The sequence below is a fragment of the Acartia tonsa genome, chromosome 7, assembly GCF_053477335.1.
Source record: "Acartia tonsa isolate MP-2025a chromosome 7, ASM5347733v1, whole genome shotgun sequence".
Lineage (NCBI taxonomy): Eukaryota > Metazoa > Arthropoda > Copepoda > Calanoida > Acartiidae > Acartia > Acartia tonsa.
In genome coordinates this window covers 41,297,996-41,325,488 of record NC_137266.1, presented here as the reverse complement: position 1 = coordinate 41,325,488, position 27,493 = coordinate 41,297,996, and the positions used below count along the sequence as shown (strand labels likewise).

The following is a 27,493-nucleotide window of genomic DNA, read 5'->3' as shown; positions in this document are numbered from 1 at the left end:
TTTTGACTTCGAGAATAAGGAATAAATAGGTATTTTTTGAAAAATTTGGTGATTTTATTTTTATTGTCAAGGATCCGGATCCGCATATAATCAATGCGGATCCGCAACACTGATAGACAGAATGATTAAAAGAGCAGATGTTTTAATTTATAACAACAAAATCATAGACAATTGAAAATAACCAAAACTATAGCATGTTTTAATATTAATATTTTTGAAGTATGACAAAGAAAACTATACCCATACAGAGTATCTTTGCTGCTAAAAGCTAGACTATAAAGAATGAATAGACTTTAAAAATTCCATACCTTGAGAAACATCCTTGACATTCCCAGGTGGAAGCTTTCTGAGCGGCTACAATATCTGCCATGCTCTTGGGGGCAGCGGCAGCTGTAGCAGCTGCTGGCGGCTTAGAGTCTGTCGTATCCTTCTTGGGGCTGGATACAGCATTCATCACGGCGTCCTTGAAAACTGTCTCAAACTTGTCAACCTGTTCCTCAGTTTTCATCCTGATGCAGAAGCTTTCGGCCTTGGCCTCGCCGTCAGCGAAATCCTGATGGGTAGCCCAGATACGTGCCTTGGCGTTTCCTGAACACAAATTGAAGAGTTGCTACGTTGTACAAATATTGAGATTATAAAGAGAGGGTACGTCGACAAATGCACTTAGGGGCAAATGTACTAGTGCTACAAACCCTTAAGTGAATAAACGTACTAGGGGGAAATCTCTTAAGTAAAACCTTTTTTGATATAATAATATCATAATTACAGTGTAAGGTAAGTCGAATTTTGTTATGCAATGTTGTATAGGGTTCGAAACCATGCAGTTTTGTGGCCAGAATAGACTTTGAGAATTATCAATATTTAAATTTTCTAGCTTTTGTTGCGATAGTTGTCCTCGAATACAAATATAAAAGTTATATTCTTCATTCTTATCGGTTTGTCTTTAGTTATAAGTATCAAGGTACTGTTAAAATTGGAATATTCTGCAATCAAACTACTCCCAATAATGGGTTTAAATCATATTACCTTTCATTTTATCAATAGTGATGGAAGCTGTAATCAGATGGTTAGCGCAAACCTTCAGAGTTTGTTCACGTCTCATTAGGAACCTAAATGGTTAATGTTATAAATTGCAATGTATCGTATACAGCTTTCCGCAGATATTGAAATGAAAAATTATAAGATTTAATACAGCTTTCTATACATTACTAGGGGACGTATTCCCGGCCTAACAAAACTGACTTTAATTCCATGATTTTTATTTTAATATTATCTGAAATGAGATATTATACATGGTTTTTTAGTTTGGCTGAGAATCGGTTCTTATCCAATTTCGAAGCCATATTTAAAAAAAAAACTAAGAAAAAATGTAAAGAAATTAAAGGAAGCCGATTTCTAATTCTATTTTTATTAAATTCATAGATTTTTGTTTCAAAGTACTAAGTAATTAAAACAATGAAATTAGGGATAAAACTCTAATATTGGAAGGTAATAAATATTAACACATGGATTATTATATCTGCCATTGTCCTCTCCCTCACAAATAATTACCTAATTTTGCCAGTCTCTTTGTTTTTAAGAATCCTAGCCTGGCCCAAACCTCTTTCTTTCCATTCTTTGTCGTCAGCAGAAAACCTTAAAAAGAAATTATTTTTTAACTATAAGTTGTAGGTATATTTAGAAATATTAAGCAGAGCTATAACAGTCTAATTATATTTTGAAACAATCTTAAACTAAATACTTTTTTACTACTCTTACACTAAAGGTTTTTTTTTAATGCAACCATCTCGTAATCAATGTATATTGTATAAATGGCACTTAGAATTCGAATTTTGAACTGAAATTTTGCATGAGTAATCCTTGGTAGGTCTATTTTCCCTAATTCAAACAAAAAGTTGGAAAAGTAACGGCAGGCGGCTCAGCCGTTTTGCCATTTTTTGGCTATCTGACTATAGGGCAAATTAGTCACGAAACCTATCTCCACATAATTCTCTTTGCCGCTACAAAACGTTATCAAACCGTTAGCTGTTGATACTAGAAATTTTTAAAAATGGTTATTGCTATCATTTAACATGAATTAAACTAAAAATATGTTTTAAAAAGTTGATTCTTACGTAATTAATGATAAAAACGGCTAAACGACTGAGCCGCCAGCCGTTACTTTTCCAACTTATTGTTCGATTTAGGGAAAATAGACCTACCAAGGATTACTCATGCAAATTTCAGATCGAAATTCGAATTCTAAGTGCCATTTACTCATTGATTACGAGATGGTTGCATTACCCCCCCCCCCCTTATATATTTAGAAATATTAAGCTATAAAAGACTTATTATCCTTATTTGAAACAATCTTAAACTAAATACTTTTTTACTACTCTTACACTAAATTACTTCTCCTCGACGTTTTACTTTTTTCGATCAAATATAATATTTGCCCCCCCCCCCCCCTCCAACCCCTTTTAAAAAGCTACGTATGTTTTTTTCTCTCCATATCCTTCTATTTTCTTTTCTTGCTGATATTTATTAAGAATCTATTTAACTAATATCTTCTTTATTATCATCTTTCAAGCTGTAAAATATACGCTAATCAGTAATGCTCTCTTTCAACTGACTCTCAAATGCCTTGAGAAAGTCGAACAAACAATAAACCATGGATAATACACTATTAAGTCACGAGTGACGAAACCTTTACAAAGACTGACAAAGCCTATCAGGTTGGCGCTTATTTCTCTTATTTGTCTATTGGATGTTTCAAATGATGTATTATGCAGATCTCAAATATGTTGCTGCTTTCAGGACAAGCTTTTTATACTGACATGGTGAGTTGAATTTTTGTCTTTTTAGTGATATTATGATTGATTAATCTGTCGGTTAGTATGTACCTGAACAGCTTAGCTCTGTCCTCCCAGAGAACCTCTTCATCCTCTTCTCCAGTGACCACCTGGACCTCCTCGGGCAAGGGGATGACGGGCTTGAAGTCCACCTGGGGTTCATACTCCTCTGGCTCCTCCGTGGTCGAGGGCAGACGAGTTTTGGGCGTGGTTCCGGGAGTTCTAAAGTAAACAATGATGACAAGTTCAACATCAATAAGTAGCAAAGCACAAAAAATAATAGATTGACAAACGGACGAAGTGGTCGGTTAAAAAGAGTGGGAGAAAAAGTATATAAGAATAGAAAAATGATAAAAACCTAAATTATTCAAAAAATATTCATGTCTATCTTTACATGACCGACTGACCGAAAAACAAAGTTTGATGTATGTGCTATTTGGTTAAAAAAATCTATTATCAAAAATTAAATCACAGCCGATAAAATCACACACATTTAATAACGTTACATACGGGGACGGACTGACAAAAAGATTTTTAGAATAGCTTCTTTATAATTAGGGCATATTATGTGGCGGTTTCTCTAATCGAATAATGACCAAAAATATTTTGATAAAACCGCATTTTTTGTGTTTATTTTTAGGTAATGTGAAAGTGCCCCACAATGATAGATCCCCGAAAATATCAAGTTATTTAAGCGCATTGAAATAAGAGTAGCTACTCCACAAAAAAAAAAAAAACAGTCGCAATAAATTATGTTTACCTTTGAGCAGATTTCTCCGGGGAGGGAGTAACAGCTGAGAACTGTGGTGAGGGGATGGAGGCCAAGAATGTTGTTGATGTAGTTGTTGTTACTGGTGCTGTTGCTAGACCTGATCAGAAATAATATATAATGAATATTCTGTACAAGATAAATTTTTTTCCCCTGCTGCAAAATATTTGATTTTTCCCCAGAAAAAAGGAGAAAAAATGGACAAATGTTTCTAGTACTCCTTATACTATTCATTTTTTTACACCTCCCACATATTTTCTATTTTTTAAAAGCGAAGCTTTTCTATAATTAGCGTCGGTCCGTCCGTAACGGAAAGCTTTTTTCGTTAATTTAGGCATGTTAGAATTATCCTATCGATTTCAAATTTTGGTGATTCTTTTAATAGTTAGGTACGATTTTAAAAGCGTAGCAACTCTATAATCATCACCAAAATGTCCGTACGTCCATTTTAAAGAAGTTGATTTTTTTACTTTTCTAACAAATTTTTATGTGATCTAATCATCCGATTGATCTGATTTTTGGTATATTGATTCCTGGGACAACAAAGTATAATGTAATAAGCGAAGCAACTCTATAATCAAGTCCTAAAAATGTAAGTATGTCCATAAACATTATCCTGAATCAAGCAGTTTTTCAACAAATTTACTTACAATTTTGCTTTGTTTCTTATACATTTATATTATGATTATTCAGTTCTGACACTATACAAGTTTTAATGTCTGTTTGTCCTACCGTTTCAGTGCTTCGCTTTTATGGATGTTGTCATCCTTGTTTTCATCAAATTTTTCAATTATGGAGTAGCTTCGCTACATTGAAAACTAATGTACCTGCACGTTCAAATGGAGAGCTGGTAACTAAAGCTGATCCCTCTGAAAATTAAAAACATCATTTTTTAAACTATAGATAGGTCTAATATTTTTGTTGACACTTGTGTGGTCTTCAAGAGGCTTTATGTTTTATTTTTAGGATCTTAAAACAATTACAAATCATCGAAATTTTTACCTGGTAGTTTAATCTGGAAACTGTTGGGAGTAGTGGCAGGTACAATAGGTGTAGAGGGAGTACCCGCCACTGGCGTTTTATACGAGGACAATGGTGTGCTCGGCGGGAATGCTCCGCCTCCACTTGGAGGGAAACCACTGCTGGGTGTACCGCCTAACTTGGGCGTTACAATAACACTGGCAGCTGCCGGCGATTGTTGTTGCTGATTCGGCATAACGCCGAGTCTATGCTGTGGCGGCACTGTCACGCTCATGCTCACCATCGGCGCTATGGCTGCGCCCGTTGGGATCTTGTCAGACTTGCTGATGACTACATTGGTCGGCGGGCCCGTCTCCACAGGCTTGTTGAGTTTGGGCGTTGTGGTGCTTGGTGCCGCGGATTGATTAATAATCACGCTTTGGTGGCCAGGTTGGACTGCTGCTGCCAGTGGCTGTGGGGTTGTTGGTATCTGTGGATTGGGCACAGTTGGCAGTTGGACACCAGGAGCGGCAAAAGACGAGGGCAGGCCGGCGGGTTGCGGCGCGTACATTCCTGGTAGTATACCAGGGCCGCCGGGCGGCAGCAACTGTGGACGCGGCTGGGCGGCAGCTGCGTGCATCATCATGAGCTGTTGTTGGACCAGTAAATTGTTGTAGGCGCTCACTGCTGGCGAGTGACTTCCTTGTCCTTAATAAGAGGAAAATCAAAACGAAGTCAATGAAATATCAAAATAACTGTCAGATTGTCAGTCTATCTGTTTATTGTTATTTTACCCAAGTAGGGTCATAGTAAGAGGTCTGAATTTCTAGGCCAAAGTCTGAATATGACTATCAAGACTTTTCTTGAATGTAGATAAAGTCACGGCCTTTTTCACATAAACAGGAAGATCATTCCAGAATTTATCTGTGTGTGTGTTGTGCACTGAAAAATCTTATTAACCACTGAACCGATATGGTTCTCCTTTGCAGTAAAGATTCACCACCTAGGAGCTTTCACAAATTCTGAGAGAAACAAATATTCTTATTTTTCAATTCAAGTTTTTTTTTATAAAACTACCCTAAATAAGATTTAATGAAGACTGAATTAGTTTGACCTTAGCAACACAATCGATAAGACAATGCAATATCATTTTGATAATTTGCGTACATATATATTTGTTCTATTACCTGGCAGTCCTACGCCAAAGCTTTCAATAAGCAGTTTTTCTTCTTCTGTTAGCGAGGTCTCTACACTTCTACTAGATGGAGCACCTAAAAAAGGGTTTGGTGATTAAAGTAATATATATAGAGCGATAAATAGCTGTGTAACCCCTTTCCTTATCTAAGGGCCTTGTACTGTCTGTGGGTTGGGTCTTCGGTGTCAGCTGAATCTTTCAAAAATGTAAATACAACCGGGTGCCGGCAAAAAAAAACATAAAGCAAATTGTAAACTAATGTGAACTCAAGGGCGCCTAAGCATTTACTTTGAATGAGGGGTTCCATATGTTCAAGGGGGTAATCTAATGTATTTTTAAAAAACTTGTGGGGTGTAAAATAAGAGATTTCAAAGTCTAAAGGGGTGAACACCCCTTTACTTGGACGTCTATGTATGATCTGTAATGATTTCTGCATTTTTTCCTAGTTAAATTTGTTTTGCATTGTCTAATTACTGTTCATTTGTTGAAAACTATTTTGAAAATTATCCATTGATCTCTGACAATACCCCAATTACTTAAAATAAGGACATAGTTAATTTGCCACCACCTCAGGGAGAGTTCAACCCTTTATGGAAAAATAATTGAACAACGTAAATGCAGGCAAAAAATAAATTTGGGAAAATCTGCAATATATTAGTTCTATATTTGTCGCTAGATGTCACTAAAAACTTGATAATTATGATTTGCAAGAAAGTATTCACATCATTAATAAAAATGTCTTGTTAATTACAAATAACTAGGTTAAACAATTCAGTAGTGTAAATCGGAAAAGATGATTATTTATATAATTTTATAGTCAGGAGCCTAGCTCTGAGAAATTGATTATGGCAGTTTTAAATACTTCACATAAGTTTAGACAAATGACAATTTTTCACAAAAATTGTCCCTTTCTTTTTCAAAAAGCAGAAGAAAGCATTAAACAGCTGAACTTAGAAAGCAAAGTTTAATGAAATTATTCTCGTCTGCTGAGCTTTAGGTCTTTGCCATCGGAAATCATTTAGTATTCTGTTTATACAACTATACTATAAATTTATTGTTTGGTGTGTGTGTTATAAGTCACGAAACGGCTACTGTTCACGTTTTTTCTTCTAAGAATTTTCATCCGAAATTATCTCACTGAAAACTAACTTTTTATTAGTTTCGTTGTGTTTAATCCCACTTTTTTTTATCTATTATAATTTTTTTTTTCGCATATAGACTTACAATTTTCTATGTTATTTGTGGTTTCTGTCATTAACAGAATCTAATCAATCATATTTATCAGTCTATCAACACATTACCTGGGCTGACCATGACAGGTTTATCAAGCAACTCCTTGAGTAGCTTGACCATGCTGCCAAACTTGTCCAAGCTTTCACACTGATACACGCGCAGCTCAGATCTCAGGGTGCTGATGTCTTGTTTAATATCGGACAGTTCACGGGTATCCCTTAAATAAATTGAATATCCTTTTGGCGTTCTCCTCTTTTTTTTTCCATTTTAAAAATTTTTAGTACCCCCCCCCCCCCCCGACAACGAACAACTATTTTAGGTTAGGTTAATTTATAGGCTAAGGAGCCGAGCGCTGCGGCTAGGCAGGCAAGGAGGCCGACCGCAACGGGGAAGGCGGGTATACTGAAATTTTAAAAATTGAAGAAAATTCTAAGGGATATTACCATTATTTTCCATGCGGTTGACAAAATAGAGGCGCCGATATGATATATTATTAAACATTTAATGTCTATTTCGGGCCAAGGGGAAACTGTTTTCTGGTAATTAGCAAAAGTAGTTCATAATATTTTCATTCAATTCTCCTGGAAGGGAAGAGGACATTAGATAGTAACTTATTATGTTACCCAAAGTTTTATTAACACGCTCTCTCATTCACTGGCTTTGGAAACTTTTATAAATTCTTGATAGTTTGTTTAGTCTAGCAGAGTCTATTTTTTCAACCAAAAACCTTTATCTAGGACAATACCCCTACAAGGAGCAATGAAACTCTTGCCACTAACCTAACATGAATTTTACAAATCAAAGATGGAAATTCAAAAGATAAAACTCTTCTGGACTTTAATATAACTAAAATAATTGCCCCCAAATAATACAAAGGATCTGTCTATTTAATCGATATGCCTATTGATTAGCTGCGCTACTGACAAAATTTACTAACCTACGAATGTTGGAAAGTTGTTTGACATCCTCCTTTATTTCCGCGAGATGCTTTAGTTGTGTGGTCATTTCTGCACTGGCCTGCACTTGGCTACTCTTTAGATCACTTATGCTTGTGGTTAAATCCTAAATAAACAAGATTAGGTTCAATAATAATTGTACGTGGATATATTGACAGGGGAAAATCTGTCATCTATTTAGGTTGCTAACATGGACCTCATTCATTGGTCAGTTCGTTCATTCAGTAGAAGAGAATTGGATGGAATAAATATGGTGGTTGAGGGGTATCGTTATTTTAGCCAGCTGCGAAAATTACTTTATCAGAGTACATGGAAAATGGTGCTTGATACAACTAATATATATAGATATTTTTTATTGAATTAATGACTTTTTGAAATAAAAGATAACTTTTAATAAAGCCATAAAAAGCAGATAGAACGACTGGAAAATATTTTCAATTAATCAGATTCAAACAGTGTATGAACATTACAATCCAGCCAAATATTGGTACTAAGGGTAGTTCTTTATTATTTCATTTTCATAAAAAAGACTGCCATAAAATAGTAGAATATCATCAAATTTTGATGCTTTCGGAAAATTATATCTTTTTTTGTGGGAATGAATCCTATATAAATAAATTTAAAACAAACAAAAATGTTCGTCTGCTAGGATTTCATTTTTAAGCTTGACTGATTATTGTGCATGACAGCCCATCTAGGATTATAAATCTATTAAAAATACCTTGACATCAGTTGAGGATGACTTGATAATATCAAGAATTTCTCTGGTATAATCAACCAACTCGGTCTCTCTTCCAGATATCTGACGAACTAGGTTTTCCTAAAAAGCAAAGTTTATTTCAAAAGGATAAAAACTACGATGCACATTAGAAGAATCGAAATAGTAATGTAGATCGTACATAAATAAAACCTATTTTAGTACTTGGGGATACGTCAATGGATGATAAATTGATGTAAATAATTCAAAAAAATGCTAACAAAATTAGAGTTTGGACACTGCTAGTTTGAACCAGCTATAAAATTTGTAATTAAAATTGAGAACCAGCGAATAAGATAACGTTTCTACGAAGTACCAGCATAATAAACAGCCAAATCTTCCTATACTAAGCTACTATATTACCTGGGTGTGATTCAACTGGCGAATTTGGGCATCCAGTCTCTCAGGGCTTGGCTTGGCCTCTCGCTCTTCGAACAGAGACCGGTTGGCGGGCGTGTTGAGTCCACTGCCGCCGCCAACCGCCATTGTTGACAGCTCATGGCGGCGTAGCAGCATATTGGCCGCCATAGTGTGGCGAGGAGTGCTGGATAGATGATCACCAAATCTGGAATAATTCATTTTGTTAAATAAAATCTTGGAGTTATAATAATCATTACTGTGCTACGTATAGATAAGGAGCTACGTGGTAAAATGTTACAACTGACTTAAACATTTTACAACGTAGCTCCTAAACAAAAAAATAATGCATGAGTTTATGACGATTTAACGGAATGCATATCCCAATCATGAAGAAAATGAGATATTGATTATTAATTTATGTTAATAGTAAGTGGGTTAAATTAAGCAATACTTAACTTACACAGTATATTCACATGACACAATAGAAATGGCGACCCCCCCCCCCAAACATACACGAATCCTTTTAAGTTTAAAAAAAAACAATATATGTTAATGTCTATTCTTTCCATCATAACTCAAACTACCTGTTATTAACGGTAACACCGCCATTGCCGTTGTTAGACCCAACTTCGGCTCCTTCGCTCTCATGAATCAAGTTTTCCAGTTCCTCGACCATATCACCGATGTTGGCATTCAATGCATGCCCGGATGGCTCGTTCTTCAGCCGGTCCAGGGTCAGGTACAAACACTCTCTAAATACACACAGGGATCTTTAGGGATAAGACAATGTGATGTGCGATCACAATACTAATAGACAAAATTTTCCCTTCTGTAGATATAAAACTATTGGTTAATACATTAGGACAGTGACACTCAACTTATTGAACCAATCCATCAAAATGTAATAAAATTACAAAAAGTTTTTCAGTTAATGAATAAGAAAACGTGTTTAAAAACTTTGGGGATTAGTCTAATTAATACTTTCAAAAAACTGAGGCAAATAAATATACGGAGATATTGGATGCAATTCACACTTTAACTCGAGAGTTTGTTGGCTTCAAATCTTTGGGACTTTAATAAATCGTGACAGAGTTATAACACCCGCCCCCCCTTATTGTACACATTTTTCAACCATTTACAAAGGGGGGAGGCGGATGTGCCACTTTTTGAAACCAAAACTAAAAGTCAAAGGAACTCAACTAAAAAAAAGAGTTACAGGTCTGAGATTTTGCATGGCAGTTGCTTTATAGGGTTACAATATGGAACAGTGAAGAAACGGCGGCGTATCCGCCGAAAACCGCCGAGAAATTGCAAAAAAAAATTCGGCGGGAAACGGCGGTTTTCGGCGGTTGCGCCGCCGTTTCTTCACAGTTCCATATTGTACCTCTATAAAGCAACTGCCATGCAAAATCTCAGACCTGTAACTCTTTTTTTAGTTGAGTTCCTTTGTTGACTTTTAGTTTTGGTTTCAAAAAGTGGCACATCCGCCTCCCCCCTTTAAATTACACGCCCTCTTCCCCTTAATAGACCTGAGAAAAATTAAATTTTAATTTCATTAAATTGGTGAAATTTTGATTTTGTTAAAAAAATTTTAAATGAACAACCTTGCTTCAGTGAGGTAATTGAGGTAGGCTCCAGAAACCTGGACGCTGCCCGCATTGGCCGCCTTTTCTTCGTCCGCTAACTTGCGGTAGATTTCTGCGGAATAGAAGGACGCATATGCGGTCCTCACCTCTTTAAACTTGCTCAATGCCTCTTCCATCAAACCTGGAATTTATCATGATATCACTTGTTGTTTGTAGCTTAAGATTTTTAAAAAAATACTGAGCTGGATCTTTAAATCATTTCAATGGTTTAGATCACCATTGAAATGATTTAAAGATCAAGCTCTGAATTAATTGAGCTCTCCACTTAACGAAAGCTTCATATACCTATGTCCTGGGATTTTTTCAATCTATTTTATTTTCAGATATAAACCTTCGAATGGTTGTAGGCTTTTTGCCTTAACTCAAGACTCTAAAAAGTGCTAGGGGGGCAGTCGCTAATCTATAATACAAAGTAGAACTGTGCCAAAGAAAAAAGAAATGTTAGATTTTAATAGTCTTTCAAAACATTTTTAAATGTTAGGTTCACATTTCTAGATTAGTGAAAAATATTAAGATATCCTCCCCTTTATAATAAAAAAATTAAAATATATAAATTACCTTGATGCATATTTTCAGTGCCCAGGTAGAATGTGGCCGTTTCGCGCATTTTCGCAAGCTCAGCGCCGCTTGGATCAGGACCGCCGGCTGTGAACAGTTGGTACATTGGCACACGAGGCGACACGCCGATGTTAAGCTTCTCAATTGCTGATAGGGCAGCCTGAAAAACCAGTTTCAATAAATTACTTAAATTAGCATTTAAGGGATAAGACAATAGACGTTAAAAATTGAATTACAACCCCAATTATGATAAACCCCTTCTCAAATCAATGGTAGAAATGCTACTTTGTTTCTCATTAACTGAATATTTGGAAACATAATCTTCCATAAATCCATGTAACCAGTAATGTAAAATTACCTTAAAATACAGGGCAGCCCTAGCCTCAAGGACGGCGACCATCCTGTGGGCATGTTCGTCGGCATCCGCAGTTGCAGAAGCCTCGAGGGCATGGCACTCGTAGGTCTTGCCTAGTTTCAGCAGCAGCTGTGCGTCTAGACCATGCAGACCTTTGCATCTTAAAGAAAGCAAAGATGTTATGACAACAGATGAAAATGACAATATTTATCCTTGTATAAAAATAACAACTCTAAGTGAAGATTTACCCACAACCCCCCTCCCTTATTTCCTCCCCCCCTCTTACCCACTTCCCTTCTGCTACATGAATTAGTTTTACGCCAAAAAATATTTAATTTTCGGTAATTTCAAATGGAATTGATTGGCTGATTGGCAGCCCCTGTATGATAGCAATTAACACATAAAAAATAGTTTCCGCATACCTTATGGCATCAAGACCAAACTGCAGGGTTCTCTTGTCCTGTGGGTTCAGTGTTCCAGTGCCTGCCTGTGCTGCCAGTTTCCACCATTCCTCCTGGTTGCTGATGGTCAGACGGCTGCCTATGTAGGGCGGCAGCACGTAATCTTCGTTGCGGTCTTTCTCCAGATATCCTAAAAATTTATTATAGTCTAGAAAATTTAGACTTATCAGTTCAAGGAAATCAAATTCCAAAGGAGAGGGAACAGAAAAAAAGGTTTTTTAAAATCTAAAGTCTAAAATGGCCGGAAACCATCATGAAAAGCTTGATTGTTACAGTGCAGTGGTTTACGAGACAATGAAAACTTACTACTAAAAGTATAAAATAAGTTAGTTTGTCTTTGCCGATGGATATGCATAAAACTTTGAAGTTGTTGCTGTAAACCATGGACTTGGACATAAGTAGGGCAACAAAACTAGTGTTTCTTTCAAATAAATAATAATAAACTATAATGACAAAAACTGCAAATATAAGAGAAGCTGCTTAGATACAGTGAGAAAGGTTATTTAAGCGACGTGCGGACAGACTTGAATCAAAGAAAATCTTACCAGCACCGTAGACAACAGCATAGATGAAACAGTTGGCATCCAGGTTGGATACTGACTGATATGGAGGGCTGGGCAGTTCTGGCAGGCCAGATAATTCAGGTAGAGGGAAGTTCAGGTCCAATACTTTGCCTACAAAATAATAATATTTTAGTTAGCTCAAGTTTATTTATAATGCGAACCTGAGTGATTTTTTTTAGTGAATACAGTTTTATAAAATAGTTATATCAACTAATAAAATTAAATTTTACCATAGTTTTATATGAAAACAACTTTGAAATGTTATGCATATGTTGCAATATAATCAAATGTTTTGTTTATTTCAAAGGACAATATAAAATATCACGGTAAAAAATCATTAAATGCTGTTAATTAAACTGTCTGTGTCTACAATATTACAAGTTACAACCTCCTTTTCTAAATATACATTTTTCATCGATGCAATATACTTTTGTAGAAACAACTCTTTGAACGTAACAAAACATTCGATGATATTTCATCAAAAAATGCTTATCATTTAAAAGTTTTTTTTTAACAACCTAACTACTTGTTTATTTGTAGGAATTTCCACTAGAAAAAGGTTTTAAAATGCAATGGACAAGAAATTGATCTTTCTACAATATTGATGTGTAAAATTATTTATGCCTCTGGTAGTTTGAACTAAAACAAACCTGTTTGATAATATCTAAGGAGAATCCAAACGAGAGAATTTAAATCGCTAGCCGCTCCCTCAACCGCTGCTTTGTCCAATAGCACAAGATCTCCACAACCGCCACCGGCGGCCAAACTAAACTCTGGCATCTTCACGGTTCCCATATCAATGGGATAGCCGCTGGCGGCTAGAAAACCACTTTCGTCCGAACGAGAACGTTCAGTTGCAGAGACAAAAACAAGCGAGGCTAGCTTGGAATTAATGCCCTTAGCGGTTATACTAGCTGCTAGCCGCTCTTTGTAGGTATCCAGACCGCCAAACTTTTCTGCCAGCGAGATCAGACAGTGGCCGCTGATTGACCGACGGATGGCGGCCGCAGCGGGAAGGTGGGACCATTTAGCGGTGTTGTCGCCGAGTCCTGCGGTTTCTAAGGCGTAGGCGGCCAACAAGGCGGCTCCCAGGGTTCTGTGATGTTCTTTCATACTTCCAGGGGAAATATCCTTAAAAAAACAAAGTAAAAATAGTACATAAAGTTTTATGATGTTGTTATTAACAAAAAATAAAACATAGTATACTTTTTGATAAATAAGATTATAAAATCATAACATATGCAAGCAAAGTTTATTAACAATTAATAAAATGAGTCTAGTGTCCATATCAGCGATAAGACAGGAAAAGTTAAAATGTACCTTAGCCAGCTTTTTGTAGACAAGTCTGGCAATGTGATAATAGAGTTGGGCCTGGAAATGGGCGGCCACAGGTTTCTCTGGAGGTACAGGTGAGCTGGAGGCCTCCTGAAGGATCACATCCATCTTTCCAAGCAGCTCAGCAAGTCTAAAACAAAGGTTGCATTGGGAATCCTACTCTATAAGGTACTAAATCGTATTTAGGCGGGTGTGACACTTTTTGAAACCAAAACTAAAACTAAAAGTCAAAGGAACTCGACTAAAAAAAAAAGAGTTACCACACTGAAATTGAAATTCTTCAATAATTAAGACAGACGACAGACTTACAAACCAATGCATGCATAGAAATTGTAAAGTAGCTGTTACAATAAAAAAAAAAGTAGCTACGTACCTGCTGTACTGGGCATCTTCAATGATTTCTAAACTGATTGCAGAATCCAAAGCGGACAAAAATAAACCATAAAAATCTTTACCAACATTGCTTTTATACGCAACCTAAAAAATATATTTTTTTTATCATTCCATTATAAGAAAAATAATATACCTATTATTTCTTTAATTGTATTTTAGAAAGTTGTCCGCGAACAGGAAAATAAGAAATTTAATGATAAAATTCCTGTTTGGAAAATTGGATCGGGCCAACAAAATGAATCAATTGTATTATTTATCACTGACAAGTGTCTACAAAAGGATTGTACCCTTCCACCCTCATTCCCTTTGTAAGTAAAAAAAAATTGTGCCTGTTTTAATAAGAAAAAAGTTTAATTTCTTTAATTTGGGAAATAAAATATTAAATAATGTTTATGTGATGTAGTTTGAAGAAATGCTTCAACATAAAATTAATTCCTTATTCAAAAAATCTATAAGACTACTTTTCTCTACTCAAAAAGCCTTGAAATGATTCTCTTTCCGCATTAAAATAAAAAACATCTAGGAGCGAAGCTGCTCTATGTATCTCAGATTTTGTTTATAACAATAAACAAAACAGTAGTTACATCTTTCTTTATTAAAACTAAACTTATATATTTGAATTTATGATACTTAATTTGAACATTTTGTCTCAATTATGATGATTAAGGGAAAAGAAGGTTGCGGGTAAAATCTGTAAAGGTGTGTGTTTTAAGACTTAAAAACAGTAGCAGAACAATAATATTCACTAAATATGTGTATTCCTTATTGAAAAGAACTATAGACAAAATTCTTTTTTATAGAGTTAACGATACCTGAAAATTGTTAATAAAACCTGAAAAATTCACCGAACGCTTTGCTGATGTCAAGCTGACAAAAATTAATTTTTAACATATAATACATAGATTTACCATGGACAATCAAATAATATTAAAAATTTTCTTTTTGTCCATAGTTCTTTTCAATAAGGAATACACATATTTAGTGAATATCATAATTCTACTACTGTTTTTAAGCCTTAAAACACACACCTTTACGGATTTTAGCCGCAACCTACTTTTCAATTTATGTATGTAATTTTAGGAATTAAACTGTTTAAATGACCAATAAAGATTGAATGTATCGACAAATCTTGTGATTTATTATCATTTTTTAATGCAAAGCTTCTCTAAAAGTAGTTACCAAAACAGTGACTAACCTGATAATTCTCTAAAACTTCAATAATGGTAGTATACCAATTCAAACTATTAGGCCAGGAACGAGTATTTTCACATTTAAGCACATATTCATAGCCATCCTTTATCCTGAATCAAATAATAATAGTTAAGATTCGTATAGAGATGTACAGTATAATCTATCCTTTTAATTTTTTATTGACTTCTCTACTTATTACCCCTTCTGTAGATTTAAATTATTATCAATCTAATAATACCTTCCAACACGCTGATAGTATCTAATGAGTCTAATCCTCAAGTTGACATCCGTCTGCCTTCCATTGATCTCATTGATGAGCATGGTCTCGAACTCTTTGCTGGTCTCACCATCAGTCTTGCTCACCAGGGCCTCTCTCAACCTGATTTAAATAACAGGGATAAGACAATGGACGATAAATTAATGTTATTAACGTTTTCTTGGTAATTCAAACTAGCTAACTGTTAAGACGCGTCATAATTTTCACCTGTAACCTACATTTTGTAGCTTCATACATACTATGAATCTTAAGGGATGGACGATAAATTAATGGGTGAACAAAATTACCCCTTATGTAGATTAAAATTATTAGTAAAAAAGTTTGGACACTGCTAATATCAGGGGTGTATATTTTACATGGGATCCCCTGCTCAGGGGGGGGGGGGGTGAAATAAAAAATAGGTGGTTGGAGGGAAAAAAATGTAAAAATTAAGAAAACTGAAAACATTTTTTCCAGTTCCCGAGGGGGGAATCAGGCTGGTGTGGTGAAAAATTTTTTTAAAAATGTGTGGTAGGAGGAATAAAATAAGTAAAATACCTATAGAGTTCTTTAAATATTTTTCCATTTTCCCCCTACTTGGTGAGAAAAAACTAGGGGGGGGGGGAGGGGGGGGGGAAGAAAAATAAAAAAATTTTGTAGCAGGGAAAAAAAAATAAATATAATAATTATAATAAATAATTATATTAGACCATTGAAGGGATCCTTTATTCAAAGGCAAAAGACAATTTACCTGTATATAATATTGCTGTTTGGGATACTCTTTTCTACTTGCTCAACCCAGTACTTGGTACGTCCTGACAAAAATATTTCAACTGTAATTCAAATATTTCTTAATTGTTAAAAAAGCAAACCGCCACTTTTTACAGTCTTTTATCTTAAGTATCAGTATAGTAGTTTTTTTTTTAAATCTTCACATTGTCTAAGAAACCTAGATGCCGAAGGCACGGGCTAACAAAAGTGGTTTCAATATTATGATTGTATATTTTTATATTCATGGAAAACTGGATATAATACGAAAAGTTACACATTTTATAAGTCTGGCTGAGAAACGGTTCTTATACACCAGATAGGTATAAATCGATTTCGAAGCCATACTGAAAAATATTTTACCTGGATCAATGGGAAGTTCCAGCAAGAGTTGGCCAATAGTCTCCAGGACATCCTTCTGTGTGGTGTCCAGCTGGTAACAGGTTTTGTAGCTGGATAATGCCTTCTCTGTCTGCTTCAGAGCCTGGTAGATCTGACCTGAATTAAATAAGATAAGGATATTATCGTCTAAGGTATTATCCCCTGCATCTCAGTGTATTTGTCACAGATTTGCTGAAAAACTTATTTGTGTTGGCGGTTACACTCAAAGTACCTTGTTGAGCACTGATAGCTCTTACCCTCCTATCATGAAAAATTCAGAAAAAAAGGAAGTGGGAGGGGAGTGTTTTTTTTTCGATTGTGTACAAATGATTTTTAGGGTTTTTTTTCATAAGAAAACTTTCTTTTAACAAACTTAACACCTATTAGAGAAACATATAAAAGTACTATATAATTTTTCTTTGTTGATGACAATTACAACCATCACAGTGGGATCTTTTGCCTAAAAACGGGACATTAAGAGTAGACAAAAGTAAACTTCAATAAATAGGCTTGTATTTGAGGAAATGATGTAATTTTTTTTGCTTTAGCTAGGAAATAACTTAAATTTTGCTCCTGTTGACTTCTAATGTGCATTTGGTAAGTACGTCTGTCGGTATTGGAGGAGCGAAGCTACCCTATTTTAAAAAAATCTATAAAACTTCATAACTTTAGTTAGGATAGGAATATTTTAACAAAATCAACGTCTATGTAAATATTTTTTCAATGCAAACAATGTTTGTGAACAAGAATATAGCGTCAGGTGCACCCAGTTCGAGTCCCGGCATTTTTTGGTAGGTCCAGTATAAGTAAAATAGGACACTTATAAGGCATGTTTTCAAATATTTTTTTTACAGATATAAACAACAATAACATAATTTTCAAAACACTTTTGATTTTGTGTTAATACCTTTATTCTAAGTCTAACTATCTTCATTTAAAGTTTGTAAAAGAATATAAACATAATTACCTATATTATATTCTCTCTCAAACGTATATTTTTCTCTCTCTCTCTGATGCGTATATAATGTTTTTGCAATATTATAATTAATCCCAAATTTGAATTTCTGCTGGACCAAAACCAGTTAGAATTACAAATTTTTTTAGAACACATGAAATTTAGCAAATTCAATTGCTAAAATAAAAGTATTTATAAGTCATCTTTATTTAACGACTCCTTTATCCCTTAATTGTCCATTAAAACCGCGAGAACGGCAAAAATCGTTAAAAATCACGCCAACGGCGGCAAATAACGGCGAAACGGTTCGCCAGAGGCAAATGATGCATAAGTCAAGAAAGATCCGTCTTAAAAAGTTTGAAAATATTGCAGAGATGACTTTGGGCTCTAAAATGACTCCTTCCCCCTCTAACGAAGGAAAATTTGAAATTAACAAGAACGAAATTGTTCAAACCATGCAATGTAAAATGCTCAATTACTCAAAAACGGACAAGAGGCCCCAGGTTGTGAAAACTGTTTTATACACAATACATGTTGTATATTGATATTATTATTGCAAAACCCGGGGCCTCCTGTCCGTTTTTGGGTAAAATGGAGAAAACTGATTTTTTGGGGTTAAAAATCTTAATATTTTTGGTGAAAGGGGGGGGGGGGAAATGTGGTGACTCGTGCCACGACATACCAGCAATTTTATTTTGGGTGCTACTCCCTTAGTTTTAGAGATAATTGGATGAAATCTTTTGGGCTGGGTCAGTAATTACCCCAACTAGAGGTATCTTTAAAAAAAAACGGCGGCGGGACCGCCGCTCCCGCCGCCCGCCGCCGTTTTCCGCCGCCACCAAAAAACATTTTTTTTTTGCATTTCTCGCCGAATTAGGCAATTTGGAATCATTTGAGACCATGTTATTTTTTTCAAAAATTTTTCCCCTTACAAGCAACCCTGCGGGGGGACTTTGTCATTTTTTTTTCAAATTCTCGTATATCAAGGTATATCTTAAATACAGTACTTCTCCTGTGATTTTGAAGATATTAAAACAAAATCTTTTTAGGTTGGTAAGTAAAAAATATTTGAATGAAGAAAACGGCGGCAGGACCGGCGGGACCGCCGCTCCCGCCGTCGCCAACAAAATTTTTTTTTTGCATTTCTCGCCGAATTAGGCAATTTGGAATCATTTGAGACCATGTTATTTTTTTCAAAAATTTTTCCCCTTACAAGCAGCCCTGCGGGGGACTTTTTTTCAAATTCTCGTATATCAAGGTATACCTTAAATTCAGTACTTCTCCTGTGCTTTTGAAGATATTGGAACAAAATCTTTTTTGATGGGTCAGTAATAAATATTTGAATAAAAAACGGCGGCGGTACCACCGCTCCCGCCGTTTTCCGCCGCCAATTTTTTTTTGCATTTCCCGCCGCCGTTTTCCGCAGCCGTACCTCTGCCATTAGTTACTGACCTACCTAAAAATATTTTGTTTCAATATCTTTTAAATCACAGGAGTACCTACCACTGAATTTAAGATATTTTTTTGTTGGCGGCGGAAAACTGCGGCGGACGGCGGGAGCGGCGGTCCCGCCGCTCCCGCCGCCGTTTTCTCAATTCAAATATTTTTTACTTACCAACCTAAAAAGATTTTGTTTCAATATCTTCAAAATCACAGGAGAAGTACTGAATTTAAGATATACCTTGATATACGAGATTTTGAAAAAAATGACAAAGTCCCCCCGCAGGGCTGCTTGTAAGGGGAAAATTTTTTGAAAAAAATAACATGGTCTCAAATGATTCCAAATTGCCTAATTCGGCGAGAAATGCAAAAAAAAAATTTTTTGTTGGCGGCGGAAAACGGCGGCGGACGGCGGGAGCGGCGGTCCCGCCGGTCCTGCCGCCGTTTTCTTAATTCAAATATTTTTTACTTACCAACCTAAAAAGATTTTGTTTTAATATCTTCAAAATCACAGGAGAAGTACTGTATTTAAGATATACCTTGATATACGAGAATTTGAAAAAAATGACTAAGTCCCCCCGCAGGGTTGCTTGTAAGGGGAAAAATTTTTGAAAAAAATAACATGGTCTCAAATGATTCCAAATTGCCTAATTCGGCGAGAAATGCAAAAAAAATATTTTTTTTGGTGGCGGCGGAAAACGGCGGCGGGAGCCGCCGTTTATTTTGAAAGATACCTCTAGTTGGGATAATTACTGACCCAGCCCAAAAGATTTCATCCAATTATCTCTAAAACTAAGGGAGTAGCACCCAAAATAAAATTGCTGGAATGTCGTGGCACGAGTCACCACATTTCCCCCCCCCCCCCCCTTTTCTCACAAAATGTCAATTTACACCACCAAAAAAATATTTTTTTAAATTTTTTCTTTAATTAGACATTGGTACAGGTATCTGAAAAGTACCTCAATAAATTTTTTTTTTCATAAGATGAACATAAATGTATTTTTTGTTGCTTTGAAAAAATTGTGTAAAAAAATCTGTAAAATCATCAAAACTGAAAAGAAATTTTTCACTACCTTTTTTAAAAATGGCATAAACCCGCCAAAAATTAATATTTTTTAAAAATTTCTTTTCTAGCTGTCTACTTACAGCCATTATTAGGTCCTAGGATAGATAAAAGTCGATTTTAGATTTTTTGGATGTCCCGATTTTTTTCAAAAGATCCCACTGTGACCATATGCTTACCTGCTAGTTTGTGAGCAATGACATGAGAATCCTTTTCCGCAAGATAACCTTCAATATACTTTCTTGCGCTCTCATTATCTCCAACCTAAACAACATATACTTACTCAGTGTGTGTGTGTGTGTGTGTGTGTGTGTGTGAGTGTGTGTGTGTGGGTGTGTATAGCCAAAGTTTCTTAGTGTTTGGACTAAAGTAGTCATGTAGTAGACGAGACACTAAAAAAATGTAAAAATTAAGAAAACTGAAAGCATTTATATTCCATTTTTCTCACCTTTTTGGTGAAAAAAATAAAAGAATATGTGGGAGGGGGGATAATATGAATTAAATAAAGAGTTTTACAAATATTTTTCCATTTTATTTCCTTCCTTGCTGTAAAAAACTAGGAGGGGAAAAAAATACCTATAAAAATAAATTTGCAGCAGGTGAAAAAAATGAATCTTGTGCAGAATATACTCCCCTGTGTATTTTGTTAAGAATGAAGTTTCACAAAACTTCAACAGACATAAGTGTCCCTGTTTAAACCTTTGTCTGGAAGTGCCTACTAACCTGGAAGTATAACTTGGCAATAAAATATCCTTTGAGAGCTCGCTCTGTTGGACTTTTAATCTTCTGATTAATATCTTGCACGTGTTTGTCTACATCCTATAAAAACACACTATTAAAAAATGTACGGAAAAATATAAAAAATCAATGTTTCTTTCAAAAATGTTATGCTCTACTAAGAATTTTGAAATTATATCGGAAGCCTAACCCCCCCAAAAAAAACCCAAAAGATGCACGACGCTTGCAAGCGCAAAATTAAAATCTCTTATTTTTTTATGAGGGGACATTGCGCTGTACGTTATAATTTTATACAGTAGCCAAAGCAAAAACTTTACTTTTATCATTTTAATTTACAGCTGGACCACTTTTGTTAATCACAATTGCGAATGTACATTAATTTAGGATTGTTTAAGAATAGCGAAGCTACTCTATATTTCACTATGTCTGTCTGTGAGTCCGTCCGTCCGTAACGCTATGGGGAAAATCCCATTATCCTATTTTCTTACAAAGTTACATAGCTAAAATTTTTGATGAAGATTTCCTGTTTCATTGAGCATAAAGTGTATAATTTACTTTGTCCGTCAGTCTGTCGGTCATGCATAAACAAACATTGAAAATATTTTTTATTTATATTTCAGAAAGGTTTCTTGATTTCTAAGAATTACACATTTATCAACTGAACATCTTTTCTATAATTAATTTTGTTTGTCCTTTCATGAAGTTTAATGCTTTCCTACAAATGGATGTTGTCATCCTTGTTTACTTTAAAAGTATATTCTTACCTTTTTCGTCCTGTACATGGTGAAGCTGTGCAGAGGAACATTCACACAAGACTAATATCACTTTCAAAAATTAATCACTGTTTTTTTTGTTTTTTTCTTAAACCTTTATCTGAAACAAAATTTAGGGGGTCAGATGCAAATTCAGTTTTAGGATGTGTTACTGTTTATAATACTAGCGGCTTCGCCCCTAGCCTCTAGGGGCTGTGTCACAAGAGGTTTGATCAACCTATTTTTGTGTAATTTAAATTTAAAAAGAAAAATATAAAAAAAAATTGGGGGGGGGGGGGGGGTTGGGGGTGTTCCAACCCCCAAAAAAATAGCTTAAAACCATCACAGGACCAGTAGGTATTTTCCCTGAAGAGTAGAGCCCAATCGGTTCAGCGGTTACTGAGATCTTAAGCTTCAGACAGACAGACATCGTACTACTTTGTATTATAGATAACAGAAGGTGTGCTAATACTTTCGCAGATTGTTTAAAGACAAAATCGCAAAATGAATAGAAGGTATTAAGCAACAGGAGGGATGGACTGTAAATTTCACTGGTACCCAAAGTTTTAAAGATTCGTTATCTCATTCGTTGGCATAATAACTTGGTATACATTTAAATATCAATGCATCTTGATTGCCTAATTTAAACTTGCAAACAATAATCTAATCTACCGATTGGGCAATTTGTTAATAATCATTGGGATGGACATTAATTTATCATCCATTTTCTTTAAAGTTTTGGCTGTTGTAATTATTTAAGGCTAAAAGTAAAAAGATTTTATATGGTTATACATTAAGCGAAAGTAGTGGCACACCCCGATAATATAATCATCACAATGTAAGAATTTAGAAAAAGGGTATGTTTCATGGACAAGAATTGTTGATGTATTTTATTTATCTGTCATAACTGACATAATCTTATTCATGTAACACACCCTTACTTTTTTAACAATCAAAATAACATTGAACAAAATTACTTTTCTTATGGAAGAATATTTTGACTTTTATTCCAATCACAGCCTTTGAATACTATGTTTAATATTACATTTAAAAATAGACATTTTTAGTAAAGGTAATGGCACTTAATATAACACCATCAAATCATGGGGTTCTTTTTGAAAAATTAAGCAATAGGAGTTAATTTGTATTTTTTTACGTGATTTAAGATGAAAATTGAAAAGGTATAATATGCTTAATTTTTGTGTTTAGGTAGATTAAACTGCTTATTAGTCTGTTAATAATCAGAATCTTAATTTTCTTTTGTGGGCGGGTTTCATATGAACTATTCGAAGTCATCGCCGCCATTGTATATATCCGCGGTAGCTTGTATTTTCTCTACAGCTTCGTTCCACTCAACCTCTTCTAGACCAGAGTCAAGCAGCCTAGAACAGTTAATGAGTTTTTTATCGTATTTCTCTAATATTGATCAAGCTGGAATGGATATTCCAAATGTTTGATCACATGACAATATTACAAAAAAAAAGAAGATTCGTTAGCCCTGAGTGGACGAAGGCCCAGTCTAACAAAACTAGTATTAATATATGATTTTTATTACATACTTTAGGGTAAAGCGGGGCGATCTCGGTTTTGAGGTGAAGTCGGTATTTTTTTGACCACCTTCATTAAATAACATTTTTCTCCATGTTTTAATCGACTGACAAAAAAAACATATGATCAAATTTGTCACTTATTAAATTGCCTACAAAAAAGTATAAAATAAAATTTTTGTGAGATGAATTTTTAGGGTACTTATTGGGTCTTAAAGTCGGACGACAAAAAATTTTTTTTTCGATTTTTTTGCTTCGGTCGGAAAAACGGTCATTTGGACAAAAACTGGTAAGAGCTAGAGCTTAGACGTCTTAAGGGAACTTATTAAGAATCTAATGGGCTATCCATTTCCGTTTAAAACTTCAAAAAAGCTTGTATAGTTATTTCTTAAATCGACTAAAAGTGAAGCGGGGCAAATTCGGTTTTTTTACTTTTTATACTAACTTTTTCAGTTTTATATAAAAAGTGAAATTTTTGAGAGAAAAAAGTCAAATTTCTCGTACTTTGAAAAAATTTATTTTTTTTGTAGAAAAAATTGTCCGATCTTCATAAATTTTTTTGTGAATGCTCTTTATTACATTTAGCAACTTTAACCTTTTGGGCATGCTGTAATTAAATCAACATGTCATAGGTTTTTTGAAGCTGGAAAATCGACCACAGATTTTGCCAAACTTTTCTTTTTTTTCAACTTGATTTTTTTTAGGAAATTTTGTTAATAGAGCTAATTTTTTTGGCCAAATCTATTCAAAATTGCCTGAATTTTAAGGATCAGGCCTTAAAAGTCGTAAAAAGTTATTTTTTTCTAGTAATATTTTTATGTTTTTTATAAAAAAATTTTTTTGAAAAAAAAGTCAAATTTCGCGTACTTCGGAAAAATTATTTATTACATTTAGCAACTTTTACCTTTTGGGCATGCTGTAATAAAATCAATACGTCATCGATTTTTCGAAGCTTGAAAATGCCCTACCGACTTCGCCTCAAGGCGGGGCGAAGTCGGTGCCGTTTTAGAGATCAATTTTGACAAACTTCCCAAAGTCCTAGGTTTACGTCCTTTTAGGGACCTGATCGACTTTTCCGAGATCTTTCTACTGGTCTTGGTCCCATTTAAAAAAAATAATTTTTACGATTTGCAGGTTCAAAAGACCGAAAAAAACACAGAGTTCGCCCCGCTTTACCCTATCTATTTTTGTGATTCTTTTCTTTTTAAAACCTATATTAAACGTAAAAAAAGTGGTTACCTTGGTAGTTTTCCAATGTTAAGCTTTTTAGATCGTTCCGCCAAGGACTGAATTGATTTAGCGGCAAAACTTCCCGTACTCCATGACGTCATCAGGGGTACGAACCTTACATTTTCTCCGTTGCCGCGAGGTTTGGTGAGGATTTGTCCATCTTGTGAGATTTCAGGGGAAAAAAATTGGGGATATGGTTTGGTTGTTTTCATTGGTTTCGTGTGACAATACATTCTAAATAAATAAATTATATTTTTAATTGTGTCATTTCTTACAGGTAGCGAAGCACCAAAACTTAAAAATATAAATTAAAACACATAAAAAGCCATACAAAATCACTGACAGATATTGTCATAAGGTCATTAAAGATTCTACTTAAGATTCAAGAATCAGAGTCAAATATCAATACAAAATCTTAACAATCATTTACAAAGGATTTTATAAATGCGATACAACGTGTAGGATCTGTTAACAATGGTGGTACATCTCCTCCCCCCTCCCCCACGTCAATACTTTTAATATGAAACAAACCTTGGAATGGAGTTAGTTTGAGATGCGGCACAGTGCTCCAAATACTCTTCAGGCGTTGAGATTCCAGCAAACTGTGGGCTTCTACAAAATAATAATATTTCAAAAGATAGCATATTTGATAGTGCATAAAAACCACAAAAAAATATATAGGTATAAACCTTTATCAGAATATCTACTAATGCAGGTTTACTGGTGTGCTGGCCCAAGTCCCATCTACCTATCCTGCTATGAAGTCTGAATCTTATTTTATTGTTTATTTATATGTCATTTATATGCTAGTAATAATATGAGCTTATTAATATGTCACATATAAAATAAGATGACATTTCAATTTGTGTTTACCTATTATGTTTCATATAAAAGAATCCTATGAGGTTTTAAATATGTTCTACATTTATTTCAGTAAGTCTATAATGCCGTAAAATGACATAGTTATGCAGCGCAGGTGCTCTATGATTCTATAGGTACGAGCATTTCCAAATAACGCACTTTTAGCTAATTAAACACACTTGGCAGTTTAAGAAGTTTTTTTATCTCTTTGCAATACTTAGCAACCGCGTTAACATAAGAAGTTTGTATTCAATTTACCTGTGTTTAAAAAGTGCAGACTTTAACAATCCTCTTAGGGTCAGTAAATTTGGAGATCTAGGACTAAGGCTGCTGCTGCTGGCGGCTAATGACTTTTCAACAGCTGCTGGCAGCAAAGGAGTCAGCTTGGTAAATAGGTCTATTTCAAATCTGCTTGTTTCTAAATATAAAAAAGTATATAAAAATGAATATTAGTTAGCAACGTCAAAATTTACGATTTTTGTTGTTTAAGAGTAGTCATTTGTATCCTAAGTTTTATGACCACATTATCTTATTTGTTGGCTCAAATTTTAGTTTCTTTGATAAGTCTAAAAGATTTCAAGAAATAATTTTAATCTACAGAAGGAGGATTTTTTATTGTTATCATTGAGAATGTATCAATTTAGCGACCATTGTAGTATCCCTTAAGAAGATCCCTGATTTTAATACCTGGCACATTATTTACGAAAAAAACATTTTTCTGCATGAGGTCTCAGATTTTGATAAAAACTTCCAGTCCCCTTCATTTGGTCATAAAACTAAGGGCTGGGTGATTTTTAACCTTTTTAATCCATTTAAAGTCCGATTTTGTCGCGCATTTTCTCACTGTGGTGTTTTCACAATGAAAAAAAGGCATTTTTTCATGATTTTCAAGTTTAAAATTTTTACATTAATTTTCAACTTACAGACATGTTTTATATATCAAATTAATCACCCAGATGGGTACAATATAGAATTTGTCTTTAAAATCACAAAAATCATGAATTACAGGGTGTCCCAAGAAAAATGTCAAAACAGGTTTTTTAAACTTTTGACACTGTCAGGAAACGAAGTTTGCCCATTTCTTGCCTTGAGAGTGAATATCATTCATTTTACAACACATATGAAGTAAATTTGGCGTGGTAACTCCAAATTTGGACACCTGAGAAATTTTTGAAACACCCTGTAAAAGTGATTTTTGCGTCTGTAGAGCTAAAAATTGGTCCAAATTGATTATTTTTTTCAAATTAGCATACAAAGTATCTAAGTGTGTTGGGCCATAGTGTTTTCTGACCAGATTACAATTTTTATATTTTTTGGACACCCTGTATTTTCAAAAAAATGAGAAATTTTTTTTTTGTTTTTTTTTTAATTTTTTTTGTTTTTTTAAGTTACCTAAAACTGTCATATAGATACAGATTTTGACTAATAACAATAATATTTGCCTATTTTACAAATTTACACACTTTTGGGACACCCTGTGCATGTTTTTAAAAAATGGTGGTTTTTTCCCCTTTTTGGGGGGAAGGAGTCGTTTTAGGGCCAGAGACTATTTCTTCATATTTGTACAACTTTTTAAGGCACATACTTTGTTATTTATACATTAACCGCCTCCGGCGAACCGTTTTGCCGTTATTCACCGCCAAAGGCGGAATTTTGACCTTTTTTACCGTTCTCGAGGTTTAAACGGGCATTTTTGGTAAGAAGTCGTTGATTTATCAAAATCACTCTGAAATACTATTATTTAGGCTATTTTATTTACTTAATTTCATGTGAAATAAAAATTTTTGTATATCCAACCCATTTTTGTCAAAAGGAATTTTAAATGGACGTGATTTATGTTTCTTTTATTACTAATGTTATATCAATTACTAATATTATATTCACTTCATTCACTTGTTTTAACAATTGAAACCCATCTTGACGAAAAACGGTAAGATGC

General features: G+C 34.6%; 2 protein-coding genes across 19 annotated transcripts in view; both read right to left on the bottom strand.

Annotated features, from left to right (window-relative positions):
• LOC145323766 (E3 SUMO-protein ligase RanBP2-like) overlaps nt 1-22,066 on the bottom strand; it is a 51,740-nt gene extending 29,674 nt beyond the window's left edge. For all 17 annotated transcript variants that reach the window (XR_013881094.1, XR_013881095.1, XR_013881084.1 and 14 more), the window contains exons 1-28: nt 21,929-22,066; nt 21,150-21,245; nt 20,606-20,690; nt 16,951-17,085; nt 16,571-16,634; nt 15,802-15,942; nt 15,568-15,673; nt 14,353-14,456; nt 13,965-14,109; nt 13,295-13,775; nt 12,627-12,755; nt 12,043-12,211; nt 11,624-11,780; nt 11,266-11,425; nt 10,666-10,828; nt 9,646-9,813; nt 9,065-9,266; nt 8,666-8,764; nt 7,926-8,050; nt 7,057-7,205; nt 5,748-5,831; nt 4,603-5,268; nt 4,428-4,469; nt 3,592-3,700; nt 2,883-3,053; nt 1,552-1,635; nt 1,027-1,109; nt 309-588 (exon numbers count right to left, since the gene is read on the bottom strand). Coding sequence is in view for 5 of the 17 variants with exons in the window: in XM_080166296.1 (XP_080022422.1) it covers nt 309-588; nt 1,027-1,109; nt 1,552-1,635; nt 2,883-3,053; nt 3,592-3,700; nt 4,428-4,469; nt 4,603-5,268; nt 5,748-5,831; nt 7,057-7,205; nt 7,926-8,050; nt 8,666-8,764; nt 9,065-9,266; nt 9,646-9,813; nt 10,666-10,828; nt 11,266-11,425; nt 11,624-11,780; nt 12,043-12,211; nt 12,627-12,755; nt 13,295-13,775; nt 13,965-14,109; nt 14,353-14,456; nt 15,568-15,673; nt 15,802-15,942; nt 16,571-16,634; nt 16,951-17,085; nt 20,606-20,690; nt 21,150-21,245; nt 21,929-21,946 (4,415 nt within the window). In the remaining 12 variants the exon portion in view is untranslated. The remainder of the gene's footprint in view (nt 1-308; nt 589-1,026; nt 1,110-1,551; nt 1,636-2,882; nt 3,054-3,591; nt 3,701-4,427; nt 4,470-4,602; nt 5,269-5,747; nt 5,832-7,056; nt 7,206-7,925; nt 8,051-8,665; nt 8,765-9,064; nt 9,267-9,645; nt 9,814-10,665; nt 10,829-11,265; nt 11,426-11,623; nt 11,781-12,042; nt 12,212-12,626; nt 12,756-13,294; nt 13,776-13,964; nt 14,110-14,352; nt 14,457-15,567; nt 15,674-15,801; nt 15,943-16,570; nt 16,635-16,950; nt 17,086-20,605; nt 20,691-21,149; nt 21,246-21,928) is intronic.
• The window catches only part of mst (misato mitochondrial distribution and morphology regulator), an 11,593-nt gene continuing 6,132 nt past the window's right edge, over nt 22,033-27,493 (bottom strand). Inside the window, exons 11-15 of one of the 2 annotated variants that reach the window (XR_013881096.1) lie at nt 25,813-25,972; nt 25,225-25,305; nt 24,703-24,927; nt 22,852-23,298; nt 22,033-22,088 (exon numbers count right to left, since the gene is read on the bottom strand). Coding sequence is in view for 1 of the 2 variants with exons in the window: in XM_080166299.1 (XP_080022425.1) it covers nt 23,199-23,298; nt 24,703-24,927; nt 25,225-25,305; nt 25,813-25,972 (566 nt within the window). In the remaining variant the exon portion in view is untranslated. Of the gene's footprint in view, nt 22,089-22,411; nt 23,299-24,702; nt 24,928-25,224; nt 25,306-25,812; nt 25,973-27,493 lie in introns of those variants that run through there. The other variant, XM_080166299.1, reaches the window with a different exon arrangement.